Consider the following 22,975-nt stretch of genomic DNA (forward strand, 5'->3'; position numbering starts at 1 on the left):
CTCCACTTTTTATATGCTAATGGTGTGGGCTATATTACCTGCTAAGTGATGAAGGATCATACTTACTGTGTGTATAATTGTACATATATATATCTGTTTGAACCACATAACAGGGCTTTCTGCTCTGCCGGTATATGAAGTTTGTAAGAACTGAAGTGTTAATTGACAACTGTATTTATTTGGAATCACTGTCCACATAAAGTCTGCACATACCAAACTTACACTGATGAATGTAGTATGCAGCAAATAATCAATCAAAATGTGGTGAATTATCCCCAGTTGTGCTTATTCTGCCATTTTTTTTCTATGAAACTACCATAACCACAACACTGCTTTGCATTGCACGAATTGTACTATAAACCTAAAGGTACACTGCTTGAAAGATGTTAAATTACTGGTTTGAATTCTAAAGGTATATCAATTTAAGACCACAGTGCAAAAATGAACAGTTGTAACACGGGTGCATACGCATGCTGGTGATGACCTTGGTCTGATGGTTGTTCAACTGGCAGAGGCATATATTAAAATAAATACACTCTCCTCTCCTAAATGCTTTTTTATACATGCTACAAATGCACATGATTGCAAATATCCTACTTTCTCCACTAGAAATGTAAGTACCTTATTCATACATTCAAAACACTTAAAATGTGAACCCTTAACTGAACACCAAAAGTTGAATATAATGTTCATCTGGTGCATGCAGTGCATGCTCTTAAAAAATATGAAAACCACTTTAACTGTACTCTTAGTGATATTTAGCCAAGAGAAATTTGATCAAGTATTAATATTATTTTCCATTTTGCTGTTAACAGAAAAAACAAAAACACAGATGACCAAACATTGAAATTCCAAAGAGGAAAAAACATACATGAATCAGTCAGAAGTGATAATCAGAATCATAATAAAAAAATTTAATGATCAAGCAAAAGATTAAATTATTCAAACTCCCCACAACTGCTGTGTAGAATTCAACACATCAAATGTAATAGTTCCCGGAGCAGTCAAAAGAATGGGGTCTTATTTCCCCAGCTTACCCGTAAGGGCAATAACATTGCAAAATTTAAGAACCAAATAAAATCATCTTTAGTGGATCTGTTAAGCCTGTGTTTATCTACCTGTGTAAGCAAATTTACAGCAATTAGCTTTGTGCTGATCAGTTTCAGTTTTACATTACAAAGTATGTTCTATCACAGACAAGTATTTTCTCTCATCCAAAGAACAATTCTGGTTTGCACAACAGGTTTCACATTTAAGCCTTACAAATCACTTTATATGTGTATGTGTTTACAATGAGAAAATTGCTAACATCATGATATGTCTTGGTTAATTATACAGATTATTATAGGCACAATAACTTTAGGATTCCTGGCCCCATGTACTGCAAGAGCAGTTTTATTGTGATACAACTGACACAATGTATTTTACAACCAAAAACCAAACTGTCCCACCGATTTTCGGAAACCCTTTGGTGTTGCCGTGTTCTCCTCTCACTCCGGCTTTTCCTTTTGGTGTTCGTCCACTTTCACTGCTCCTGCTCCTAGCCCTGCACTTGCGGCACCTGCTGCTGCTTCCCAGCCAGCCCTCCCGCCGCACCCGCCAGCCCTGCTTTTTCTGTTGCCTTAACTCCACCATACGCCACTCCAGCTCCTACAACAGAGCCTCCAACAGCACCTGCACATACTGCCAGTTTACTACTAGCACACATTGCAGCAACTTTTCCTCCAACTGCACCTCCTATAATAGCTCCTCCAGTTATGGCAGCAGCCATTATGATCACTTGCTGTTGTTTGACTGTGTCCTCCAGCTTTTCAATCACATGATTTGCTTGCTCCAACTGAGTCAAAACTGATTGCTCTTGTTCTCTCCTTTTTCTACGCTCCTGTTCAAGCTTTTTCTCTGCCCCGCTGAACTTCTCGCTTGTGTAAAGTGAACCACGGTTAATGCTCACCATGCTGTCTATTTTTTCCAGCAGCTGTGTTACCTGCTCCCTGTTTTGAAGGTTATTGTTATTAAACACATGATACATGCCCCTGAACTTCTGCACAAGAGCACAGAGGTGTTGATTCCCATTAATGTATGTTTGTATGTTTCCCCCATTGAGTTTGTCTCCATGGGTGAACAGAATCATTGTGCATTCTGCTGCCCCTTCACCTAACATTTCCTCCACCTTCTTCACTATTTCCAAGGACAGCACCGTGAACCTGCCCAGTTCTATCACGAAAAGGAAGACATGGACTCCTGGTACTGCCAGTTCAATGACTGACTTAATCTGTTTTGCCAACCTATTTTCAGAGAGCTCTGTGTGAAAGAAACCTGGAGTATCATACACAGTAACCTTCCGGCCAGAAATCCAGGTTTCTGCAGACTCACACCTGTACGTCACTGATTTGTGTCAAATTTTGATTCAAATGTTCTTCTACCCAGAACAGTGTTTCCTGTTGCACTTTTCCCAGCACCAGTATTGCCGATCAACATGATCCTTCTGTCTCTGGGACCGCCTGTGGGAAAAACATTTTTTTCTTTCACAAAGTAGCAAAATTAGTAATTCCATCAATTACGCTATACCACATTTAGTGTTAATTACCTAACCGTAAATAACCGTCGGAAGATGGCAAGTGATTCCGCTGTCCTACCCCCATGGAGAGTTCATTCCACCACTATCAGCTTTATAAAAATTTTGGATAATTATAATATAGGCTAGTATAATTTTTCAATTACTTTGAATGAATTTTAAATGATTATTGGTTGTTCCTGTAGGTGTTATGTTTTTCTTAAAAATTACAGCAATACCCCTCGTGAAATTTGTGATAATTGAGCTGGAAGTGCAATAATCAGTTCATTAGGAGAACGTGTCAAAGTGTGGGTATTCCTCCTTCTCAGTTATACTGGGATATCAATGTAGGTGCAGTAACCTGAAAGAATTTTTTACCTAATAATAACCCGACTGAAACCAGATAGCTGGCAGCCTTACTGACGTGCTGGTTGGCCAAACAGAAAAACCAAAGCATAATGAGGAAAGAATAAAAATGCGTTTATTTTTTAAATAATGAGAAAGCCTGAAGTCGTAAAACAATATAGCGTTTCCATTGTCGTTTTAAGTCAGTGCTGGTGAGTGTTTTTTTTATGCCTTTCAGGTTTTCAGACATTCTGGTGTTTTACACTGACGTACATGCAAACAAATTGAAGCCAGTGACTGTGTCGTCTATTTGCCGATAAGTGGCGCTATGCACTTGGGTATTACACTAAAACAAACTTACTGTGTTACTAAGAAATTAAATTTTCTTTGATATTTCGATACAATTTTAAAGAGCAGAAGGGGAGAAATCACAGACGTTTCGGTTTCCAGGCCTTCATAGGTTTAAAAAATGGACTGCCTAAGATAACAACATGTGATACTCGTCAGACCACTGTTAACGGATTAATTTAAAAAATTAAATTTGAAAACAAACCATTCCTGCTCGTTTTCACGACTTTCCAAAGGTTATTTAAGTCCCCAATCATATGTCTCCGATACCCAACTACGCGTTGCACAATACGTCACTAGCTGAACAACCTAGTACGCATGCGTTCAAACAATTGCAGGGTTGAGTCGCGTCAACCCCGTTCGCTCCAATGGACCGTTTTTTTTTCCAGCAATGGCGGATCGTGGAGCCTCCCAATAGTTCCCGGAAGTTAGCAGCAAATACGAGCAGCGCAGTAGAGTTGCTGCAGAATAGACCGTTTGTGATGCACTTTTAAAGGGTAAGACGTTTAAAGAATCAGATTGTATATTATCAGCACATCTGAATGAAATTAACATGTGCATTAAAGCATGTTAGTGGATTATCCCCCCACTAAATTAGAGATTAGATTTAGGGAACGTTAGATAACAGGTATTCAAAGTTAGCAACACATAATATTAACCACGAACAGCCTCAATATGATTACCTCACATATTTTTGTTGTTGTAATCTTTAGTGATAGTAAGATTGCTCCTGCTCACTTGAGCCAACCGTTATTTCCTCCTCTCCGTGTCAGTGGGGAAACCGTACATTCGTACTCCTTTCTCCGAGCGATTGGAGCATCCCCATGCAGCACAGCATACCATGATGGAGACTAAATTCAAGGACAACACGGGGGAAAGAGCACAGACAAACTGCTTGACATGCTATTCATCTTTTTGAGTTTATTAGAGATGTATTTAATGAATTCATGACAATCGTTGATAGTCACCTGTCGGTCTCATTCTGTCCTACCTGAAAATCATACAGATTACATTAGTCATTAAGATTACTTAGCCTTCAATTGCCATGGGATTACAGAAACCACCGTGAATTAAAGAAATGTTAGAAAATTAATCTGATCTGAATTTTGAAACATTCCTTCTCTTTCCCTCCCTCTAAATATAACAATAAATATTAGGATATGATTGCTCATGACTACCATACAAGTTTAAGAACATAATAAAAAAACATTCAAAGCAATAAACTACAGTAACACGCTCTTTAACCGAGGTAACATTAGCCTAAAATATGTCAACGGGGCAGGTAACGCTATCTGTTCACACTAATCCTCAAATAGTACCGAATTTTACTTTAAAAAAAACATATTGACGTAACTACATACACATGTCGGTGTGCTATATAAATATTGTAAATCAATGCATTTATTGACTACCAATTACCAAAAAGTCGCAGTTCTGTCTCTGTATTTACGCATTCAAATTGCCCGCCAAGAACTTCCTGGAACTATCTGAAGTCTACGTGAATCACGTGACGATCAAGCATTTTGGACTTCCGTTGACGCGACTCTCTCTACATGGCGCTGGGTTGGATATGTGAGTGTCCAGGAAGTGCTTTCTTTAAGTGATGCCGGCAGTTGCACAGAGGCGAGCGTGCGTTACTTAAACGTGTCTGTGCGTCTTCGTTGTTCTATTAACAATGTCTGCTATTTTAATCAATGCTCTTTTATTGAACTGCCCCGATCACGAGAATGTTCTGAACACGTTATGTTTGACAACCGACACGTGGCCGGAGACAGAGAAGGTAGAAGCTTTAGCCACGTTAATAGCCAGAATTGGTAAGCTCCCAGAGTATGGCATGAATTCCAACGGGAGCGAATTAGAGGTTAGTACCGCCACAAATGCGAAAAGGGAACGCTTTCTTAGCAAAGTGGGGGTTGTGATATGGAATCAGTGTTTACCTCTTTTATTCAGAATCTCCAGCGAAAATGAGTCTCTCTGTAACCAAAGCAGCCAGACCAAAGAGATGCTTAGTGCCTTGTGCGAGTTGCTGGGTGTCTGTGTTGGACTGTGCGACAGAGAGGTCTTGGACAGATTGATCAGCATTATTTTGCCGGTGCTGAATCTCACGGAGGGGGAGACCGTGGAAGGCAAGGAACGTTTGGACGCAGAGGTTGCCATCGAAGCGCTGGCAGTTGTTGTACCTGCTCTTCCATTGGACAAGCAGTTGATAGCGAGAATCCTCTCCTCCGCTCTCACCTGCATTAGGGTGCGTTCGGATGCGCTGGTTTCGAAAACGGTGGTCCGGGTTTTATTTACTGTCCTCAACAACTGCGGGGACTGCGAGAGGAGATCAGATGCGCTCCGGCACATCTGGGAGAACTTGCGCTGCTGGCACGAGAGTGAAGGCACGCCGACAGTGACAGCTCGGGTTCTGCTGTGTCTGACAGCTCTGTCGGACCACCTGTACACACCAGGTAAACCCTTCTGCCTTCCTACGGGTGGAGTAGATCTACGCCATTCATCGCAATTCTGGAGAATCATTCAAGAAGGACTGACGCACAGAGACAACCTGTCACGGAAACGAGCTCTGTTCCTGCTCAAGAGATGTGTCGCGATGTCAGAGGAGGAGAAGCCTGGGCTTTTTGCATCGCCGGAAAGTAAGACATTGCATTTATACATACATACATACTTCATTCACTGCATATGTTACTTGAATAAGTGCTGTATAGAGGAGCAGCAGACTATTCTTTGCATGAAAAATAATTTTACCGATACCACTGAATACACTGGCAGTGACACAAATTTCATTGACACCTGTTGACTTGTGTTCCCAAGTCTACAGGTTCTGCTCACTGTTGAACTCAGTGGCAGTGGCAGTAATACTTTTGTGACCAGGTAATTCTCATCCATCACTCTCTGCAGCTGGAAATGTGTTTAGGTGGGTGCCAGAGAGGAGCCAGCTACTTCGGGAATTCTGGGAAGACTATGCTTTGATTATGGAGACCCTAGATGAAAACCAAGTAGGAAGCTATAAATCCATGTCAAATTTGTGTTGTGTTTGGAATCAGTCATTTAGTAGTGTACTATATACTGTACTGATTTATCATAGCCACAGCATAATTAATATGTTGGTTTATCGTTTTCAACTTCCTGATCAGTACTCCAGCAATTCAAAAGCGTATGTGTTCTTATTTTAATAAATTCTTTGTCAGTAATCATAGAATTCAGCCGGCTTCATTAGTAATGCCTTAGTGATGCCACTGTTTTCCCCAGATCCATGTGGTCCGTCCTGTGCTTAAAAGGATTAATGCACTGATTGAAGCTACTGTGAGCAGCAGTGAAGGTATCTTACTCGGCTGTATGCACAAACTTTGTATATGCAAGCTCTGAAATGTTCATATTTGAGGTAGAATAATTATTTTGCCACAACCTCTGACAAACTAGAAATATTCTTAAACTCTAGGTAATTGTTAGATGTCATTATATTTGTTTTTAGTTCCAATTATGGTATTACGGTTCCAATCAGGTGGAATATTCCCTAAAATTGCAAATGTAAAAACTGTGCACTGTACACCTGGCCATGTTTCGCACCATTTTTACACACTCCTCTTATATGCATATTCTGCTTACATGCGTAGTCTTGCACCAGTTCAGGAAGTATACAGTCAGGAGTTTACTGTAGTTAAATCAGTTTGTGATACAGTACCTGGGTGAAACAACTAGCAGGACCACAGCTAATTGGCCAGTGGTGGCCTTTGACTCTCAGTCAGTCCCTCTCCTGATCTTTCCGAACAGAGCTCCTGCCCATCATAACTGCTGTTTGTGTACCAAAACATAACTATCTGTCTCTGTCACGCTGTCTTACTCCTCCCTCACTCTTTCTCTCATGCACTTTCTTTCATTCCTGTTTTCACCTGTTCTCCGTTCTGCTGGGTCCCTCACTATCTTAGAGAAACATCTGAAGACACAGCTCGTCCATGCTTACTTGATCACCTGAAACACTACCACCCAAAGCAATTTCTTATGTCTTAAACTTTCTTTTCCTTTACTTAAAAAAAAAAAAAAACAGACCTAATGGTTGAATGCACTCATATCTCTCGCCGCTAGCTTGTACTATGTCTGGCCAACTGTTGAAGCCTGGTCATGCTGCGCTTCTAATATTATTGATTCCTTATATGGCTTTTTGTTTGCTTTTGTATTGCACTCTATCTCACCTGTAAGTTGCTTTGGATAAAAGCATCTACCAAATGAATAAACGTAAATGTAAATGTTCTTCGTATTCTCTCTGGCTCTTCCTCCTTTTCCCTTGTGTCTGGCAGACAGTGCCCTGCTCCACCCGTCTTGGCTGCAGTGTGTGTACCAGCGCATGTTCCACAGTGAGAATAAGACGGTGATGAGGGAGGGGGTGTGCCACCTGCTGGAGCTGCAGGTGCTCCGCTGCCCGGCCTTTGCCCTGGCTTTCTCCCAGGTGAGAGAGCAAGTCATGCCCACTAGATCATTTCGTCTATCATTACCCGTGACAGAGCATCAGCACTGGGAATGTCTTTGTCTTTTGGTTTTATCCTTATGTGCACTTTTTATTTTATTTCTACGAGCACATATAGTAGTTGCTGGATCAGGTGGTGTAGTATGTACTCTGCCCTGCAAAGCCACAAGGCAATAATTGCCATAACAATGAAACTAAGAAAAATGACTTCAGAGTTTATTTGCCTTGGTTCTTAGTTTTGTTTTTGTACATACTGTCAGAGTGAGCCATTTTTTGGTGAGGGGGTGAAACTGAGTCAGGAAACTCATACAACATAGATCACATACCATAGACCCCATTCCAAGTGATAACCTAAGCCTTTACTGTATGTTCTTGGTAAGATTTAGGATGATTAAATTTCTTTGGCTACTTTCTGTGTTGGTAATGGCCTGATTTGGATAGCAGCTGGGTGAGTTTTGGGTCAGACATTTGTGTGGTCATCGAATGGCTGAGCTCTTCTTCTCCCTACCCCCTTCGTCTACAAGTTCATCATGGGTCCCTTCTTGGAAGTCCTGGCAGAGAGCTCCCTATTCCACAGGTAAGTCAAATGGCCTGTTCAGGCATCTTATATTACATTTACCTGGTAGGTTTTATTGGTTGTGTATGGCCGCATGTTGTTTTCACCAGGTTCCTGCATTACAGTGTCAAAATGTGTAACACGTCGGTAGTCATGTGACAGTAGCAGTCCCAGACATCACCACCCAAAAGAAGGTAGAGTTTGTTGAATGCATCAGAAAAGCCGACATTGTAATGTGTTTGCCTCCATGAGATACGGGTGGCTGGAGTGTTTTTGTGAAATGACCTGTTCTGCATTCAGTATTCAGTGCTGCAAGTGGTTTTAACAATAGGGCTGATGGAATGTGAAGTCCAGAAACGGAGTCTGTGGATTGCATTAAAGGAGCTCTGGACTTCATTTCCCATCTTCTGCTCTGTGATGGGATTTCTTGGTCTCTGGCTATAGAAGCACACCATGTGCAGTGGGCTTGGGAGGGACAATCCATCCATCATCCTGTCGAACACTGTTCCTCTCCAGGTCAGCTGGGCAGGGCATAGGGGAGTGTCCGGAGATGGGAACCAAGCTGAAAGACTTCACGGTGACCTTCTTCACCGGCCTGCCGCAGGAGAACAGAGGTAGGGCACTTGTGGTTCAGACCCAGCAGGGCATGATTCTGCACCAGCACCCTGTGAAGCACTGCTGTAGTGAGTCACTGCTGTGTAGTGAATCATTGCTGTTCCTTCTGCGAGGAACAGGATTCTGTCATGACAGGGACCAACTCTGTAGCTCTGCTCTTTGAGTTTGAAGCTGTATTATTGAATGGTCACACAAAGCGCTTAGCACGAGGTCTTGTTCCTTAAATGATATGCATGGACGTGGTGCGTGTGTAGCAGCTGTAGTGGTAATGGTGGCAGCGGTCTCCGCAGCCCTGTTTGCGCAGTGAGTGTACATTTGTTTGCTCTGCGCAGGCACCGTGCTGCTGCAGTTGCTCCAGCGGATGGGGTCCCGTCACTGGGGCGCCGTCCCCATCCTCTTCCTCTCCCAGGCGTTGTCCTGCCTCCCTCCCTGCCCTGTGCTCGGCCCACAGGGACTGCTCGCCTTCAGGTAACAGGGCTGACCATGCCCAAATTTATTTTTTAGCCCCACAGTCCCCCTCCCATCTCAGTCTAGACCAGAGACTGCAGAATTGGTCAGAGGAGATGCAGAACGTGGGGAGGCATTCCACAGGATGTTTTGGGAGCATGTGAATTAGGAATTGATCTAGACCAGAGTGAAGCAGGTGTCTAACTCTCTAAGAGCTTTAATGAAATTACACAGCATTGTCAAAGAATTATGGGCAGCTGAAAACTGTCAACACCCGAAAACTGCCAACACCCTAAGGGCTGTTTGTACCATTTCTTAAAGCTCTCTTAGTACAGTATTAGCCTGGTGGTGTATTTTAAAACAATTATTATATTGCATTTTAGCATTTTTTGCAATGATGGATCCTTGTATGTTTCACTGTATTATTATAAGTGATGTGATGGAGATTCAGGCTAAATGGCAGGAGAGTAAAGAGATTTGCTTTTGTTTACTTCAGGGAGGTGCTGCGCTCCACCATGATCACTCACCAGGTTCTGCTGAGAGGAGCAGCCCAGTGCTTCCTGCTGCAGAGTGCCATCTGTCTGACAGATGTGGTATGACTTTTTTTTTAAGTAGTTGTAACCTGCATTTATGTGTCATACAAAATGGAGAAATAAAATGAAATTGGGTGTTTACAAAAAATGGAAATAGAGTACATGTTCTGTATTTTCACTTTGCTATAGTCCACAGTTACTCTGGCTGATGTCTTTGGGTTCCTGGTGCATTTTCCTGCTGAGGAGTCACTATGTCGGGGGACTGTGCTCTGGAATCAGGTACAGATCAAAGTTCGGAGGATGGGGGAAGGAGGTTTGCCACAGCACCATTGAGGTCACTGCTAGTGCTTGTCACAGCATTGTCTTGCATTGGTTTAGGAGCATTGCATTGTGGGAATAATCCCCTCCGAAATGCCCAATACCATGTCACTGGTAACGTTAGTGCTTTGTTTGTCTGTTTCTGTTGTCCTGTATTTATGTATGTGTATGTGTCTTTGCCCGTTTGTGTTTGTGTGTGTGATCGTGTTTCTGTGTGTGTGTCTGTTCTCCAGCTGTGTGACTGGCTCCTGGTCAATGAGGGAAGCTTTAAGCCTGCTGTCAGAGACAGGGACTCACACCTGCAGCCGGGGGCCAATGACACCAGCCCAGCCCTGGAGTTTGTTCACTGCCAGCTAGAGGCCTTCCTCAGAGTCCCAGCCAGCACTGGTGAGAATGAGAGGACAGTCCTGAAATATTCCCGCACCTCAGCAGGGATAAAGTTGGGATAGCTGAACTTTGCCAAATGCAGAAATTACATACTTTTCTTAAATTTGGAGGTGGAGCAAGCTGCCATCAACTTCAGTGTCTTAAGATGTCTGTTTTACAGCAATTAATTGTGTAATTGTGGATTGCAACATAAAATGCGTTTTATTTGTTTTAATTTACAATACTGTGTATTAAAAAAGTCTCACTTGTGGATGCATTGGAACTTGGGTGAGTACCTTTGGCAGGAGTTAGTGTTTGTTGTGTCAGACTATACTGTTCTGGTTACCTGGGGTATAATATTCCACAGCCATTCCAGACAGTATACCAGATCCTGGGGAGGCGGAGCTGTTGGCCCGGGCAATCCTGCTATCAGTGGACATGGAAGGGCGAAGACTTGGAGGGAAGCTGGCGGGAGTGTTAGAAACGCTACTGCTCCCTCTGCTGGATACCCTGAGCAGACTCAGCACCAACGTCTACCTGCCCCTGCGCAAGACGGACAAGAGCCTGCAGCTGCTGCTCCGGCTGCTCCAGCTGCGCCACAGACGAGCCAGTCAGAGCACACAGACACACACAGGTGCGCACTGGGATTGGCTCTGCTGCGTTAGTTATGATGTCATAGCATGTACATTGGAGATAGGTGCTACCTCCTTAAATTGGCCCTGGATCAGAGTCTGCTTTTTTTTTTTAACAGAATAAGTTAGGAAAGTAATGGGGGTACACTGATCTAGAATCAGTCCTGGGGACAGTAGCCAGGTCTACTGCTTACACCCACATGCAGGCAGGCAGTGGTATTTATGCTTGTACACTGTCTTGTATTTGAATGTCTGTTGGCTTGCAGCATACATCAGTCAGACCCTCAGCCTCTTTTGTGCACCGCAGTGTCATGCGTGTCCGCTGTGTCCACTGTCCTTACAGGGGATGGGGTCGCTGCTGCTCTGGAAACATCTGTGCTAGGCGTGGCTGAGCCGATCCAGGGGTTCCTCTTGCGGAGATTAAGTGGGGAGCTGTGCGAGGTAAACATCTGTAAATCTCCGTTTATCTCCCTTCTTCTCTTACTCTCTCTCCCCTTGTTTTATCCATTTTCTTCCCGTCTCTTGTCACTTTCTCTCTGTCCTCCTCGGTACCTTTTCTTTTTCTCGCTCCTTGTCAGGCTGGTTATTCTGTGTGTGACTGTGACTGACAGCACTGCTGTTCTGCAGCTGTGTGATGTGGACCGGGCCGGTCTGTATCTGTCGGTACTGAGAGAGCTGGTGCAGCTGTACAGTGTTGTGGGGTGGCACCGCACAAGCCGACTCGGAGGCTTTGTCCCGGCGCTGACCCAGAACTGCCTGAGAGTCCTGCAGAAACCAGCGGAGAAGGTACTGTCAACACTATGTGTCAACACACTTTCTTTTTATTCTGTGGTAATCCTCCAATGACATTGTGTAGGTATTTTGCAGACAGGTTTATGCCTGATAGATTTTGTACCCTGCAGCAAAATCAAAGCGTGATGATGAGGAAGTGATGCAGTGTTTGCTAAGGCATCCTGTCACACCAGTAGATGGCGCTATTGTTTTATTCTCTGTCGGTAAACTAAAAGCTGTGTTATTGTCATTGTAAAACATCATTGTGTTATTGGCATTGTAAAATAGATCAGTACAGTTTACAGCCAGCTGGTTTGTTTTTGTTGAAACAATATTGTAAGAACCATCGCCTGCTTTAGAAGCAGGAAGCTGCCGTGTAACCTCTGACCCCTGTTGTTTATGTGGGTTTTGATTTCCTCCAGAATCCCTCTGTGTGCGGCCAGGTGGCCAGAGTGGTGAGTATGGCATCGCTGGCCCTGCTTTGTGAGGTGGGAGAGAGGCATGGGAGGGACCTTCACCCTGCCGCCGCGCAGGCCCTCTCCTCTGTGGGAACGCTGCTCTTCCCCTCCCCATCGTCATCATCATCGTCCTCACCAGCCCAACTCAACCAGACACTGCACAAGCCTGCAGTTACCACCGGCCACCTGGAGGGGTCAGTAGTGTGATGCAGTAGTCAGAGCCATCTGAACAAAAGTTGCCACTTTTGGGTGCTTTAAGTTCAGGCAAGCCTGCATTGCATTGATCTGAGCTGCTTTGGGAGCACATTTAGCCTGTAGCAGATGTCACACATGAGGCATATTCTGTAATATTTGTTTGCCACAATTCAGGGATATTTATTTCATGATATAATAATGGTAAAATACCCTTAGAGAAATAGGGAGCTCTGGCTAGGCAGGCTCTGGCTAGCTAAATAATGTCAAGGTTTCATTTAATATGAGTGCAATTATGATGTCATATTTGTGTAACAGATGTGTATCAGGATCGCACAGCATGCCGTATCATGTGTGATGATGTGTATGCTGTGTACACTGTATGATGATGACCTCACTATGATGGCAGAAGTTGAACTGCAGAAAAAGCCATCATGGCGTACTGCATCAGACTATGGAACATAATATTGATATGGGATTAATTTTTGTTGTTCATCTCTACCTGTACATTTTATATCTCAGCAGTAAATTCACCTAAGCCCTCAGTGACTGGACCTCTTTGTGTTCCCAGGGGTGTGGAGGAGGGGCCTGACCTGCGCGGATGGGGTCGAGTGGCCGCCCAGTTCGTGCGGGACCAGTGGACCTGCGTGCGGTTTGTCCTGGGCTCTCACGTCCCCTCCGGGCCCTCGGAGGCCCCCCCAGCCATTGCCACTCTGAGGGCTGCGATGGAGGCCCTAGCCATCCTGCCCAGCGACCTGGTTCTGCCCGTCCTGGACTGTATGACATCACTGCTCCCCCAGGTCAGCCGTGCCTTGCCCACTATGATTATCATAATAATTGGATGGCTTGTTTAGCTGTTACTGCTAATAGCAAGTGTTTGGTGTAATTCTGTGCTGCTGTTGGGGTTAATCAATCATTTTTAGTGTTGCCCTATTCTATGCCCAAACTCAGCATAATGTCCAGGTGAGCATCATGTCATGTGTCCACCATTCTTGATTAGACGGTCTTTTGCCTTTTCACCACAGCAATCAGGGAAAAGGCATTGTGCTCTTTGCATCAGTGAGCCCTTTGAATCAGTTACTCTGAGTGGTGTTGTCAGGGGCATGTCATTGTGTGTGTGTGTGTGTGTGTTTGTGTGTGGCTCAACAGCTTTCTGTAGTCCTTGCTGTTCCCCGTGTCCCCAACCAGGTGGTGCTGTCTGAAGAGGCTTTGAGTGCGGAGGCATTGACCCTGGCCTGGAAGGTGGTTCTGGGCCTGAACAGTAACCCCCATGACTTCTGGCCGGCTCTGGAGGGCTTTGTGCGTTTCGCGTTCGACCGCGCCGTGCTTGAGCTCACGGACACAGAGACGCCACGGCTCTCTGCCACCGTGCGGCAGGTGACTGCAGTGGGGTGCCATGGGACAACCCCTTAGATCAAGTTTCTTTACACTGCATGACTGATGATATGTGCACGGATGGTTTGAAATACAGATGGCAGGCGCTGCAGTGTGGACATTGTAAAAAAGGAAGACCCTGTAGAAAGTTCCAGTAAAGAGTGGGTCTGTATTACTGCACAGTTCATACGTGTGCGTGTGCTGGGGGGAAACTGGCTTGCCACTGTAACTCAGTGCCTTGGATCAGCCTCTCACTTTCTGACCGCTGTGGGCGCTATCCCACAGGTCACCTCCGAGCTGCTGGAGCTGTCTCAGGTCAAGACGGGCGTGTTCCACGTGTTGATCCGACACTGCTGCCACACCTGGCTGCCCTCTGACCCCGGAAGTGAAAGCCAGGCAGACATCCGGTTCTTAGGCGCTCTTAAACATGTGGACATCCTGGCTGAAGCTTGTGTCTATGGCCCAGTATTCCGGAGGGACCAGAGGTGCTTCTGATATTTATGAATAATACTGCTGATACTATTAATAGACGTAGCAGTAGGTCTTTCATAAGGAGTAGTTGTAGTAATGGTAATATTATATTGTTATTAATAGCGGTAATAGCAGTAGTAGTGGTAACATTAGTAGAAGTGGCAGTAGGTACAATTGTTAGAAGTAGTAGTTGTATTTTCTGCTATAGTATGGGATGTTACTTTTCCCTCTACTTCTCAGGAGTAGAGACGCATGCTAAAACATAACTGCGTTTTCATTTCAGTGTGACAACGTTGCTCTTGTTTGGAAAACAGGTTGATCCAGGAAGTGCACATGTACGTGGAGCAGCTGGGAGAGGAGTGTGCTGCTAACGCAGCTGTCACCAGGTGAGAGCGTGTCCGAATACCCTTCTCCGTCTCTGTTCTGACACCTCCCCCTGTCTGTACCTGTTGGCACGGCTGCCCTGACTTGGGAAACCCCCCTTCCCCCCCCTCTCTTTGCCAGCGACGGGCGAGACGAGCAGTTCCCTCGCCTCTGCGCTGTGGCATTCCTCAGTCGGCTGGAGGTGTCCCGTCCTCTCCATGAAAGATTGATGGAGGAGCTGGTGCTGCTACTGCTGAGAAAGGTGGAGCAGGAGGGAGAGAGTTCTTCATAATGCATCAGTGACAGTGGCTGTGTGTGTGTGTGTGTGCGTGTGTGTGTGTGTGTGTGTGTGCAAGCGTGTGTGTGTGTGTGTGTGTTCTTTTACTCTGAAGTGTCCATCCCCTCTCGTTCATTATTCTGTTCCTCTGTTACACCCACCTGCCCCCACCCTCCCCCCCCCCCCTCTCTCAGGATGAGGAGATCTCGAAGTCGAAAGTGCGTTACTATGGCAACTCTCTTCAGCATCGAGTGAAGAACAGGGTGTGGCAGACGCTGCTGGTACTGCTGCCCAAACTGAGAGAGGTGAAGCACTCAGGCACTCTCCCACACACACATTTACATTCACACACACATACAAACACACATGTACATACACATACACACACATGCTTCGTCACAGTGTTGCTACCGAAAGTGAAAAAGCTGAGACAGCATGCACACACAGATATTTTCACTCACACAATGAAATACACGCAGTATTTTTCATACTTCATACCTTCATTTTACATACAGTCATATAGTCACACACAGAAGTATATGTACATTTGAGTCTGGGTGATGTATATGGGGTGTGTGTCCCTGTGCAGGAGTTTGTAGAGACCGTGCTGGACCGTGTATACAAGGCTGGGTTCAGCAGTAACCAGGCCTCAGTGAAGTACCTGATCGAATGGGTGATAGTGCTCATCCTGCACAGGCACCCAGCTCGCGTGGACAGTCTGTGGGCCTGTTTCAGCATGGTGAGTACGCAGCTGGAACTACACTCTAAAACACTGATATTCAGGGCGCGGGGCCAGCCTGGATCGCTGACACACAGGAGCACTGACCCTGGCACAGTGACTCAGGAGCACAGACACCATTACAACACTGACACTCCAGAACACTGACAGTCCAGAAAACTGAGTCAGACTGACTGGAGTTCAGTAGCCTCATGCATTTGGTTTTTCACGTGTGAATATGCAAAATGTGCTTGCAGGATCAAGAGAAGACCAAGACTAGCATCTGCACCTTCCTGTCTGTGCTTGTGCACTTAAACATCATTCTGCCCAATGTTAAGGACAAGGTAAGATCCTCTGATTGCATGGCCCATACTCTCACTAGTTTACTCAGCTGTGTAACAGTCTTGTAAGCTCAAGGCAGACACATACAGGAGATCATTTATCACCTTCCATGTCTCTCCCCCCCTCCCTCTCTGCCTTTCCTTCCCTTTTACTCCCTTTCACCTCTCTCTCTCTCTCTCTCTCTCTCTCTCTCTCTCTCTCACCCAGGCTGGGCAGTGGCAGAAGGCTCTGAATGTGGTCCTGCAGTGGTGCTTCAGCCATAACTTCAGTGTGCGACTCTACGCCCTGCTCGCCCTCAAACGGGTATGGTGCCTGGAGGGTGCGAGAGCCCTGGCTGAAGAGAAGGCGGGGGGCCCCGATGGGCTGGGGGGCCTGGCCGCCGTCATTCAGGCCTGCCTGCAGCAGGCGGAGGCCATGCAGAGCACGGGGTGAGCATGCAGCCATCCAGCTGATTGGTTGGCCCCCAGCCAATCAGGCTTGTCATCTGGTTGGTCGCATGTTGTAAAAGATTGGATGCTTTGATTTTGCTCAGCTGCAAAATAAATTCCGACTGCCTGATATTGACTATCATGCGTTCAGGAACGCAATGAAGAACTGGACCAGGATCCAGGAGCATTTCTTCTTTGGGGCCTTTCATCCACTGGAGGACTACAGCATAGAGGTGTGTCTGTCTGCAGATTGGACCTGTCTCTGTTCACTTAAGAGTGTTGCATGCAGCTTTGTGTCTTGGATGTTGTTTACTGACCTTGTGGTGTGGTATTAGCAGTCGGTGTTGCTTGGAGCAGAGGGTGCAGTATGCTTATGATCCCTCATGTTTTTGTCTTATCCTCTTCCAGACGATATTCCACACCTTCCCCAGCCTGTCAGAGCTGGCTGATGATGAATGGATCCCACCCTGGAAGTTTGAGCGGCTGGTGGAATTTCCTCTGAGTTCTGCACTGCCGTTGCAGAATCCAGGAAAGGACCTGAGCCAGCTGCAGCCTGGGGACTGGATCCAGCAGGACAAAGGTGCAGATTATACTCCAGGTCCCTAGGGGGCAGCAGAGAGAGAATGCGCACAGGAATGCAGGTTCATTTTAGTGGAGGCAGACTGCACTGGCTGTGTCCCTTTCAGCTCTGAACAAGTAATTTTTGTGGGCAGGGACATCTATATGGCAGGTGGGTGGCCATTTTTACGTGTGCCACTCTGATATACCAAGCATAAGGCATCATGCCACCACCCTGCCCTCGAGCCCAACACGGAGGTGAAACTGGAGGAATATATGAGCAGTGACATGTCAGTAATAGGTGGCAATGAAACTCAGACTGTGCAGATGGCAGTAGCTAAACTGAGTGGGTAATAGGCTAATGGTGGGCCTCTTTAATCGGTGGGCCGGCAGGTGAGGAGGAGCAGGCGGAGCGCTGGGCTGAGGTGCAGAAGAAGATGACCCCCTGGAGGCTGGGTATCCACGAGCAGGACCCGGAGCTGCAGCTGGTGCCCCAGCAGAGGGCAGCACGGCTGGGCAAGACCCACAGCGCCCTTCTGGTGGTGGCCTCCCTCATTGACAAGCCGACCAACCTGGGAGGTAAGACGCAAACAAACAATCACACACGCGCGCGCGCTCCAGCATACGCAAATGGAGACTTTCCCGCTAGTGTTTGTACACATCACATGCGCACACATAGTCTCTTTCGCAGTAATATTTGTATATGCACATCCTGTTTCTCAGAAATAGTGGTTGTAGGGGTTTGGGGGAGTGGGGGGGGATAGGTAAGTGTGGCCAGAAGGCTACTCTCTCAGCCCTAATGAAGATGTATTCTCCCCCAATAAAGAGTGCTAGTCAGTGCCTGGCAGAGTTGCTAGGCACTGGGACTATGTCTACTGCTCAGAGTGGGCAAACACCATACTGGCATGAGAAGCGATCAGATTCATAACAATCTCAATTTATACAGAGATAAAAAAACAATGGCTGCATCATAAAAGGCTGCATATATTGCTTTCCCTGGGCATATCAATTGTTATTGCTTGTGATACCCGGTGCTAGGGTTTATTATTTTTTATTAGTTTACACTGGTCAAGGCCTACTTGAAAATTAAACATTGAAGTGACATATCATAATGCCAGAACTGCTGAAAATGTGCATCTTAAATTTATTTAGCATGTCACTTACCCTGGCTGATATCGGTCTTTCCCTTGCTCGCTCTCTCACTGTGTGTGTGTGTGTGTGAACAGGGTTATGCAGGACGTGTGAAATCTTTGGAGCCAGTGCTCTGGTGTTGGATAGCCTTCGTCACGTCAGCGATAAGCACTTCCAGGCCTTAAGTGTGTCAGCTGAGCTGTGGCTCCCCCTGCTGGAGGTGAGTGTTACTGAATATCCTCCTGACCCATGATCTCATCTTTATGACTGTCCCATCTTTTGTATTTGAGATTTGATTTAAACATGCCTGTGTAATATAATAGCATCCCTTTGTAATATGGCCCTTTTCCCTCTCACAATTACAAAATAAAGCCAAAAGACCAAAGAACATTAAACTACGTTAAAACATGGCATGTTATTCCACGTGTTGGAAGGATGCTTGAGGGGTTGTTACTGTTCATCATGTACTCTAGGTTTTGAAGGAAAAGTTGTAGAAAAGACAAGACTGCTGTGTGTACTACTTCTGTGTGTGCTACTACTGCTGTGTGTAAGTTAAAAATCTTGAAGTGACAAGTAAGTTAGCTTTTGTAAGTAACATCAGGAGCAATAGCAGGCCTACACCAAGACAGGGACTGTAGTGTCCAAATTTCTACCAGATGTTGTACGCAACACCTTTGGGGAATGGACAAGATCAGTCAGTCTGTGTTAGTTTCTCAGTAATTTAATTCCTGTCTAATGAAACATGATGAAAGGGGTTATTTTGAAAGCAACAGAGGTTTGTAGTGGCTTGTTGTCCACAGTTTCCCTCTTCCTTTTGGTAGGTGAAACCCAGTGAGCTGACAGACTTTCTGCAGCTGAAAAAGCAGGAGGGCTACTGCATCGTAGGAGTGGAGCAAACGGCCAACAGCCAGAGCCTTCAGGGCTACCGCTTCCCTGAGAAAAGCCTGCTTCTGCTGGGGTAAGTCTCTGTCACACACCCCCACCCCCCTCATCTGGGACCTCAGTACCGTCACTTCACCATGAAACACCACACCTACAGCACTACACAACACCATGACTATACATAGCACTGTTCTCTTCCAGAGCATAACACCATGCCACAACTTTAGACTTGGTGGTACACAGAATCGTTTTCTTGCAGTGATACACTTCAAAGTAACACAGGACTCCATTGCCTCACCTTCATGCTACACATAATCCCAGTGCAACAAAACACAACTGTCACTGAACACTATGTACACATGCGCACATACTCATATACACACACACACACGTGTATAGACACACACACACACGTGTATAGACACACACACACACACGTGTATAGACACACACACACACGTGTATAGACACACACACACATACACACACATTCTGGCATTCAGTTATATTCCCTAGAGCAGCTTGCAGAAGTCACTTAGGACCTGACAAAGCTGTGTATTTTAATTATGCTAAAAGACACTCCCCCCATGCACGTCCCATCTGCCTGCTGCCCAAATGGAGGACCTGTCCGGGCATGTCGCTTCTTTAATAAGCTCACCCCATGAAGAGTAAACAGTAATGTGCTCATTACACCCAGACTACAGCGACAGACAGGGAGCAGTCACTGCAAATGTGCTCACAGCCATTCAGGGTGTCATGCTGAAGGGGGCGCTAAAGTGTTAGAGTGTTTCACAGATTACAGTGGAGGGTGAGGGGACAGTTTCTAATGGTGCTCTGATGGGATACTGGTATACAAAGCTGTGAAAGCTTCATATGCCATTAAAAATGCAAACCCTTCTTTTGCACTGACAGGCAGTACTGTGTACATTTCAGCACAGTGAAATAATATGTCAGAACCCTCCTGGTAAGTCATAGTATAGGTGTTAGATAACTAAGGGAAAGATATACTGTGTACTGTACACAGAATGGGCTGGTGGCACCCACTGTATCTGCTGGGAACATTTTGCACTTACAGCAACATAATCCTTTTTCTTTTCACTGTTTGCTTTGCATGATCTGCACTGTACAATCACAGCACGAGAGCTTGAATTGGAACATAGAGGTTGTTTGTATGGAGCCGAATGTGAAAAGCAAATACTGAGAGAAGATGCTTTGCTTGCGTGCGTGCGTGCATGCATACATGCGTGCGCATTCGTAGTGCTCCTGTGTGGGTTACAACGGGATCTGTTTGTGTAGCCAGTGGATGCAGTGGTCAGCTCAAGTTCCTAAAAAAATTTCTATGCACACAGACAGCGTACATAATTTTTCACCTATAATCAGGGAAATTTGCTATAATCTGAAACAAGCGCTGTGGTGTCTCGAGTGAAAGGCATTTGCTTTCATAGTTGTTGTCTGTTTCATTTCTGAAAATGCTGTGCAGAAACAGGTTCATTCTGATTAAAGATTCCTCTTAAGGAGATTGTGTGGAGAAGCTCAAACGCAACCAAAACAGCATCAGCCTTTCTGAGTCAGTCTCTCATAGCCAGTTGATGGCAATATCCTGTATGAGAATCCACCTGTAAAAAGCATTCTGAATTTGACTTAGTTTCCACTTGTCAATATGCATCGTCTCTGCCACGTGAGTCGACCTAACTAACTCCTTCCTCTCCTCCTGCGACCCACCCCTCCCTCTTCTCCTCCCCCTCTCCGCCTCTCCATTGACAGTAACGAGCGCGAGGGCATCCCGGCGAACCTGCTGCAGCTCCTGGACGTCTGTGTGGAGATCCCCCAGCTGGGCGTCACGCGATCCCTCAACGTGCACGTGAGCGCCGCCCTGCTGGTGTGGGAGTACACGCGTCAGCACCTGATCCCGTGCCCTCCAGCGCCTTGAGCTCTGACCCTTGACCCTCTGGACTCTTCCCCATGAGCCGTGTCCGCGTACTGCAACCTCTCTCACAGGGTTTGCTGTTTTTGCCAAAGGCACACCAGGTCTGAGCCTGGGCCTCCAAAGTGCTCTACCTCTGGTCAAACAGTGTTTACTATGTAAAGGAATCCACTGTTTATATATGAAATGAATTTAAGTGATTTCTTTTTACAGTCCATGTTTTCATATTGACTGACATGCCCTTTATTGTGGGGTTGAGTTGTAGAAGCCGGGCTTGTGTCCTGATTGGAGCAGATTTGATCTCCCTTGTGGTTGCTAGTACAGTCTACAGTCTCCCCTCCCCTCTCTTCCCCTCCCTCTGCTCTCCTGCAGAAGGAAGTGGAGTAATGAATACAAAATGGTGGGAGATGTGCGGGAATATTGCATTATAATATTCCAATCTGTGTGCTGTTTGATTGGGTCAGGCGCAGCAGTGTATGAGCACTCTCCGGGGGAGTGGCGTCAGATGGTGCTTGTTCACTGCCCCAGGTGAGGGAGTCATTTCTGCAACATCTGATCTCCAGTCAATGACTCATCCTCCATCCCTCAATGGTGACCATTATAAATTAATAAAGTTTTTTAATCTTTATTAAAATCTTTTCTGAATTTACGTATAGTTATTGATGTATGCATGCGTGTGTGAGCATCTGTGCTTGTGTATGTGTGTGTCTGTGTCTTCTGGCACACAAACGTGCTTGTGTGTGTGTGTCTGTCCTTGTATGCACATTCCCACCTAAGATGTGAAAGCTGCAAAGACTGGCTGGAAACTACGGGGAGTCCAAGTTTTCTTTGGTGAATACAGTTGTCACAGTCTATTAAATGGTACAGGAATGTCTGTTAAGGGCTGGAGGAGGGAACTAGGGTAGAGAAGAGAGCAACTCCAAGAGGAAATGGCAGCAGTCATGTGTTTTTGTGTAGCCACTGGGATGTCAGAAATTCCTCATTTACCCAAATCTGTTTTTCTCATTTATATTAAGTTACTTTTCCTTTGCTGTTTGCCAACGGAGAAAAAAACGAAAGATCTAAGTCTTCACCGGCGTTCAGATACATAAACTATAGATTTAATCAACTGCTTGGTTGAATTAAGCAGCTAAGTAGAGCAGATATTTCAGTTATATTTTTCAGGATGAGTAAAATTCCAGTTATGTTATGCTTTGTGGAACTGATAAATTCGTAAGGTAATAACTGAAGTCTTAATTCTGGGGTTTTACACATATACCTATACAAAAACAAAACTCGAGTTTTTTTTTTCTGCAGTGTAACCAAGCTGTGCGTCGGCAGTTGGTATTGATGTGGCGGAGACAATATTTAAAACGTCATACATGTAATGAATGAATTGGATGTGCGTGAGGACGTTTGTTTTCCGCCACAAAGTCCAGTTGAATAAACAAACGGAGATTGCACCACTGTTTAAATATGCAATGTGTGCTTTAACGCGTTCATTATCTGATTTGGAACTGGTTGAGGACTGAGGATCAAAGAAGTTAAACATACCATTCAGTGGTTGGTATTTGTTCTGCTTTTTTTCTTAGATTCAGGAAAAAAAGGTTTAACGAAGTGTTTGATTTTCCGCTCGGCTAGTATGCTGGACAGAGCTACCGCGAACCCGGCGACCCGCTGCTACAGTGCGCACGCCTCGCCACACCCCGCCTTGCGCCGAGAGGAGCAGAACAGGTGGGACAGCCACAGAGCGTTTGATCTGATGAGTTAGTCTCATTTGAGATGGGAACAAGGAAATGAGTTTATTATGGAGAAAGGGGCCAATTTTTCCCAAGTTTGTAAAAGCCTGAGTTTTAACTGAGGCTCACCAGCGGTGGGTAAGGCTTGCTACTTGTCTAATTTTAGGTTTAATTTTGCGGTAGCTATGA

General features: G+C 45.5%; 1 protein-coding gene across 1 annotated transcript; it reads left to right on the forward strand.

Annotated features, from left to right (window-relative positions):
• Positions 1-4,808: 4,808 nt before the first annotated feature.
• On the forward strand, positions 4,809-21,651 carry tarbp1 (TAR (HIV-1) RNA binding protein 1). Its single transcript, XM_036546838.1, has 29 exons — positions 4,809-5,883; positions 6,149-6,246; positions 6,500-6,569; positions 7,546-7,694; positions 8,237-8,289; positions 8,785-8,882; positions 9,216-9,351; positions 9,827-9,923; positions 10,053-10,142; positions 10,415-10,568; positions 10,915-11,181; positions 11,523-11,620; positions 11,807-11,965; positions 12,373-12,602; positions 13,172-13,400; positions 13,789-13,977; positions 14,260-14,459; positions 14,760-14,831; positions 14,950-15,070; positions 15,280-15,390; positions 15,675-15,824; positions 16,061-16,147; positions 16,353-16,573; positions 16,725-16,806; positions 16,982-17,153; positions 17,525-17,710; positions 18,358-18,482; positions 19,084-19,220; positions 20,909-21,651. The coding sequence occupies exons 1-29, from the start codon at positions 4,923-4,925 to the stop codon at positions 21,072-21,074; spliced, it is 4,908 nt and encodes a 1,635-aa protein (XP_036402731.1). The 5' UTR covers positions 4,809-4,922; the 3' UTR covers positions 21,075-21,651.
• Positions 21,652-22,975: the final 1,324 nt, after the last annotated feature.

This window comes from Megalops cyprinoides, chromosome 15 (genome assembly GCF_013368585.1).
Source record: "Megalops cyprinoides isolate fMegCyp1 chromosome 15, fMegCyp1.pri, whole genome shotgun sequence".
In the NCBI taxonomy this organism is placed as follows: domain Eukaryota; kingdom Metazoa; phylum Chordata; class Actinopteri; order Elopiformes; family Megalopidae; genus Megalops; species Megalops cyprinoides.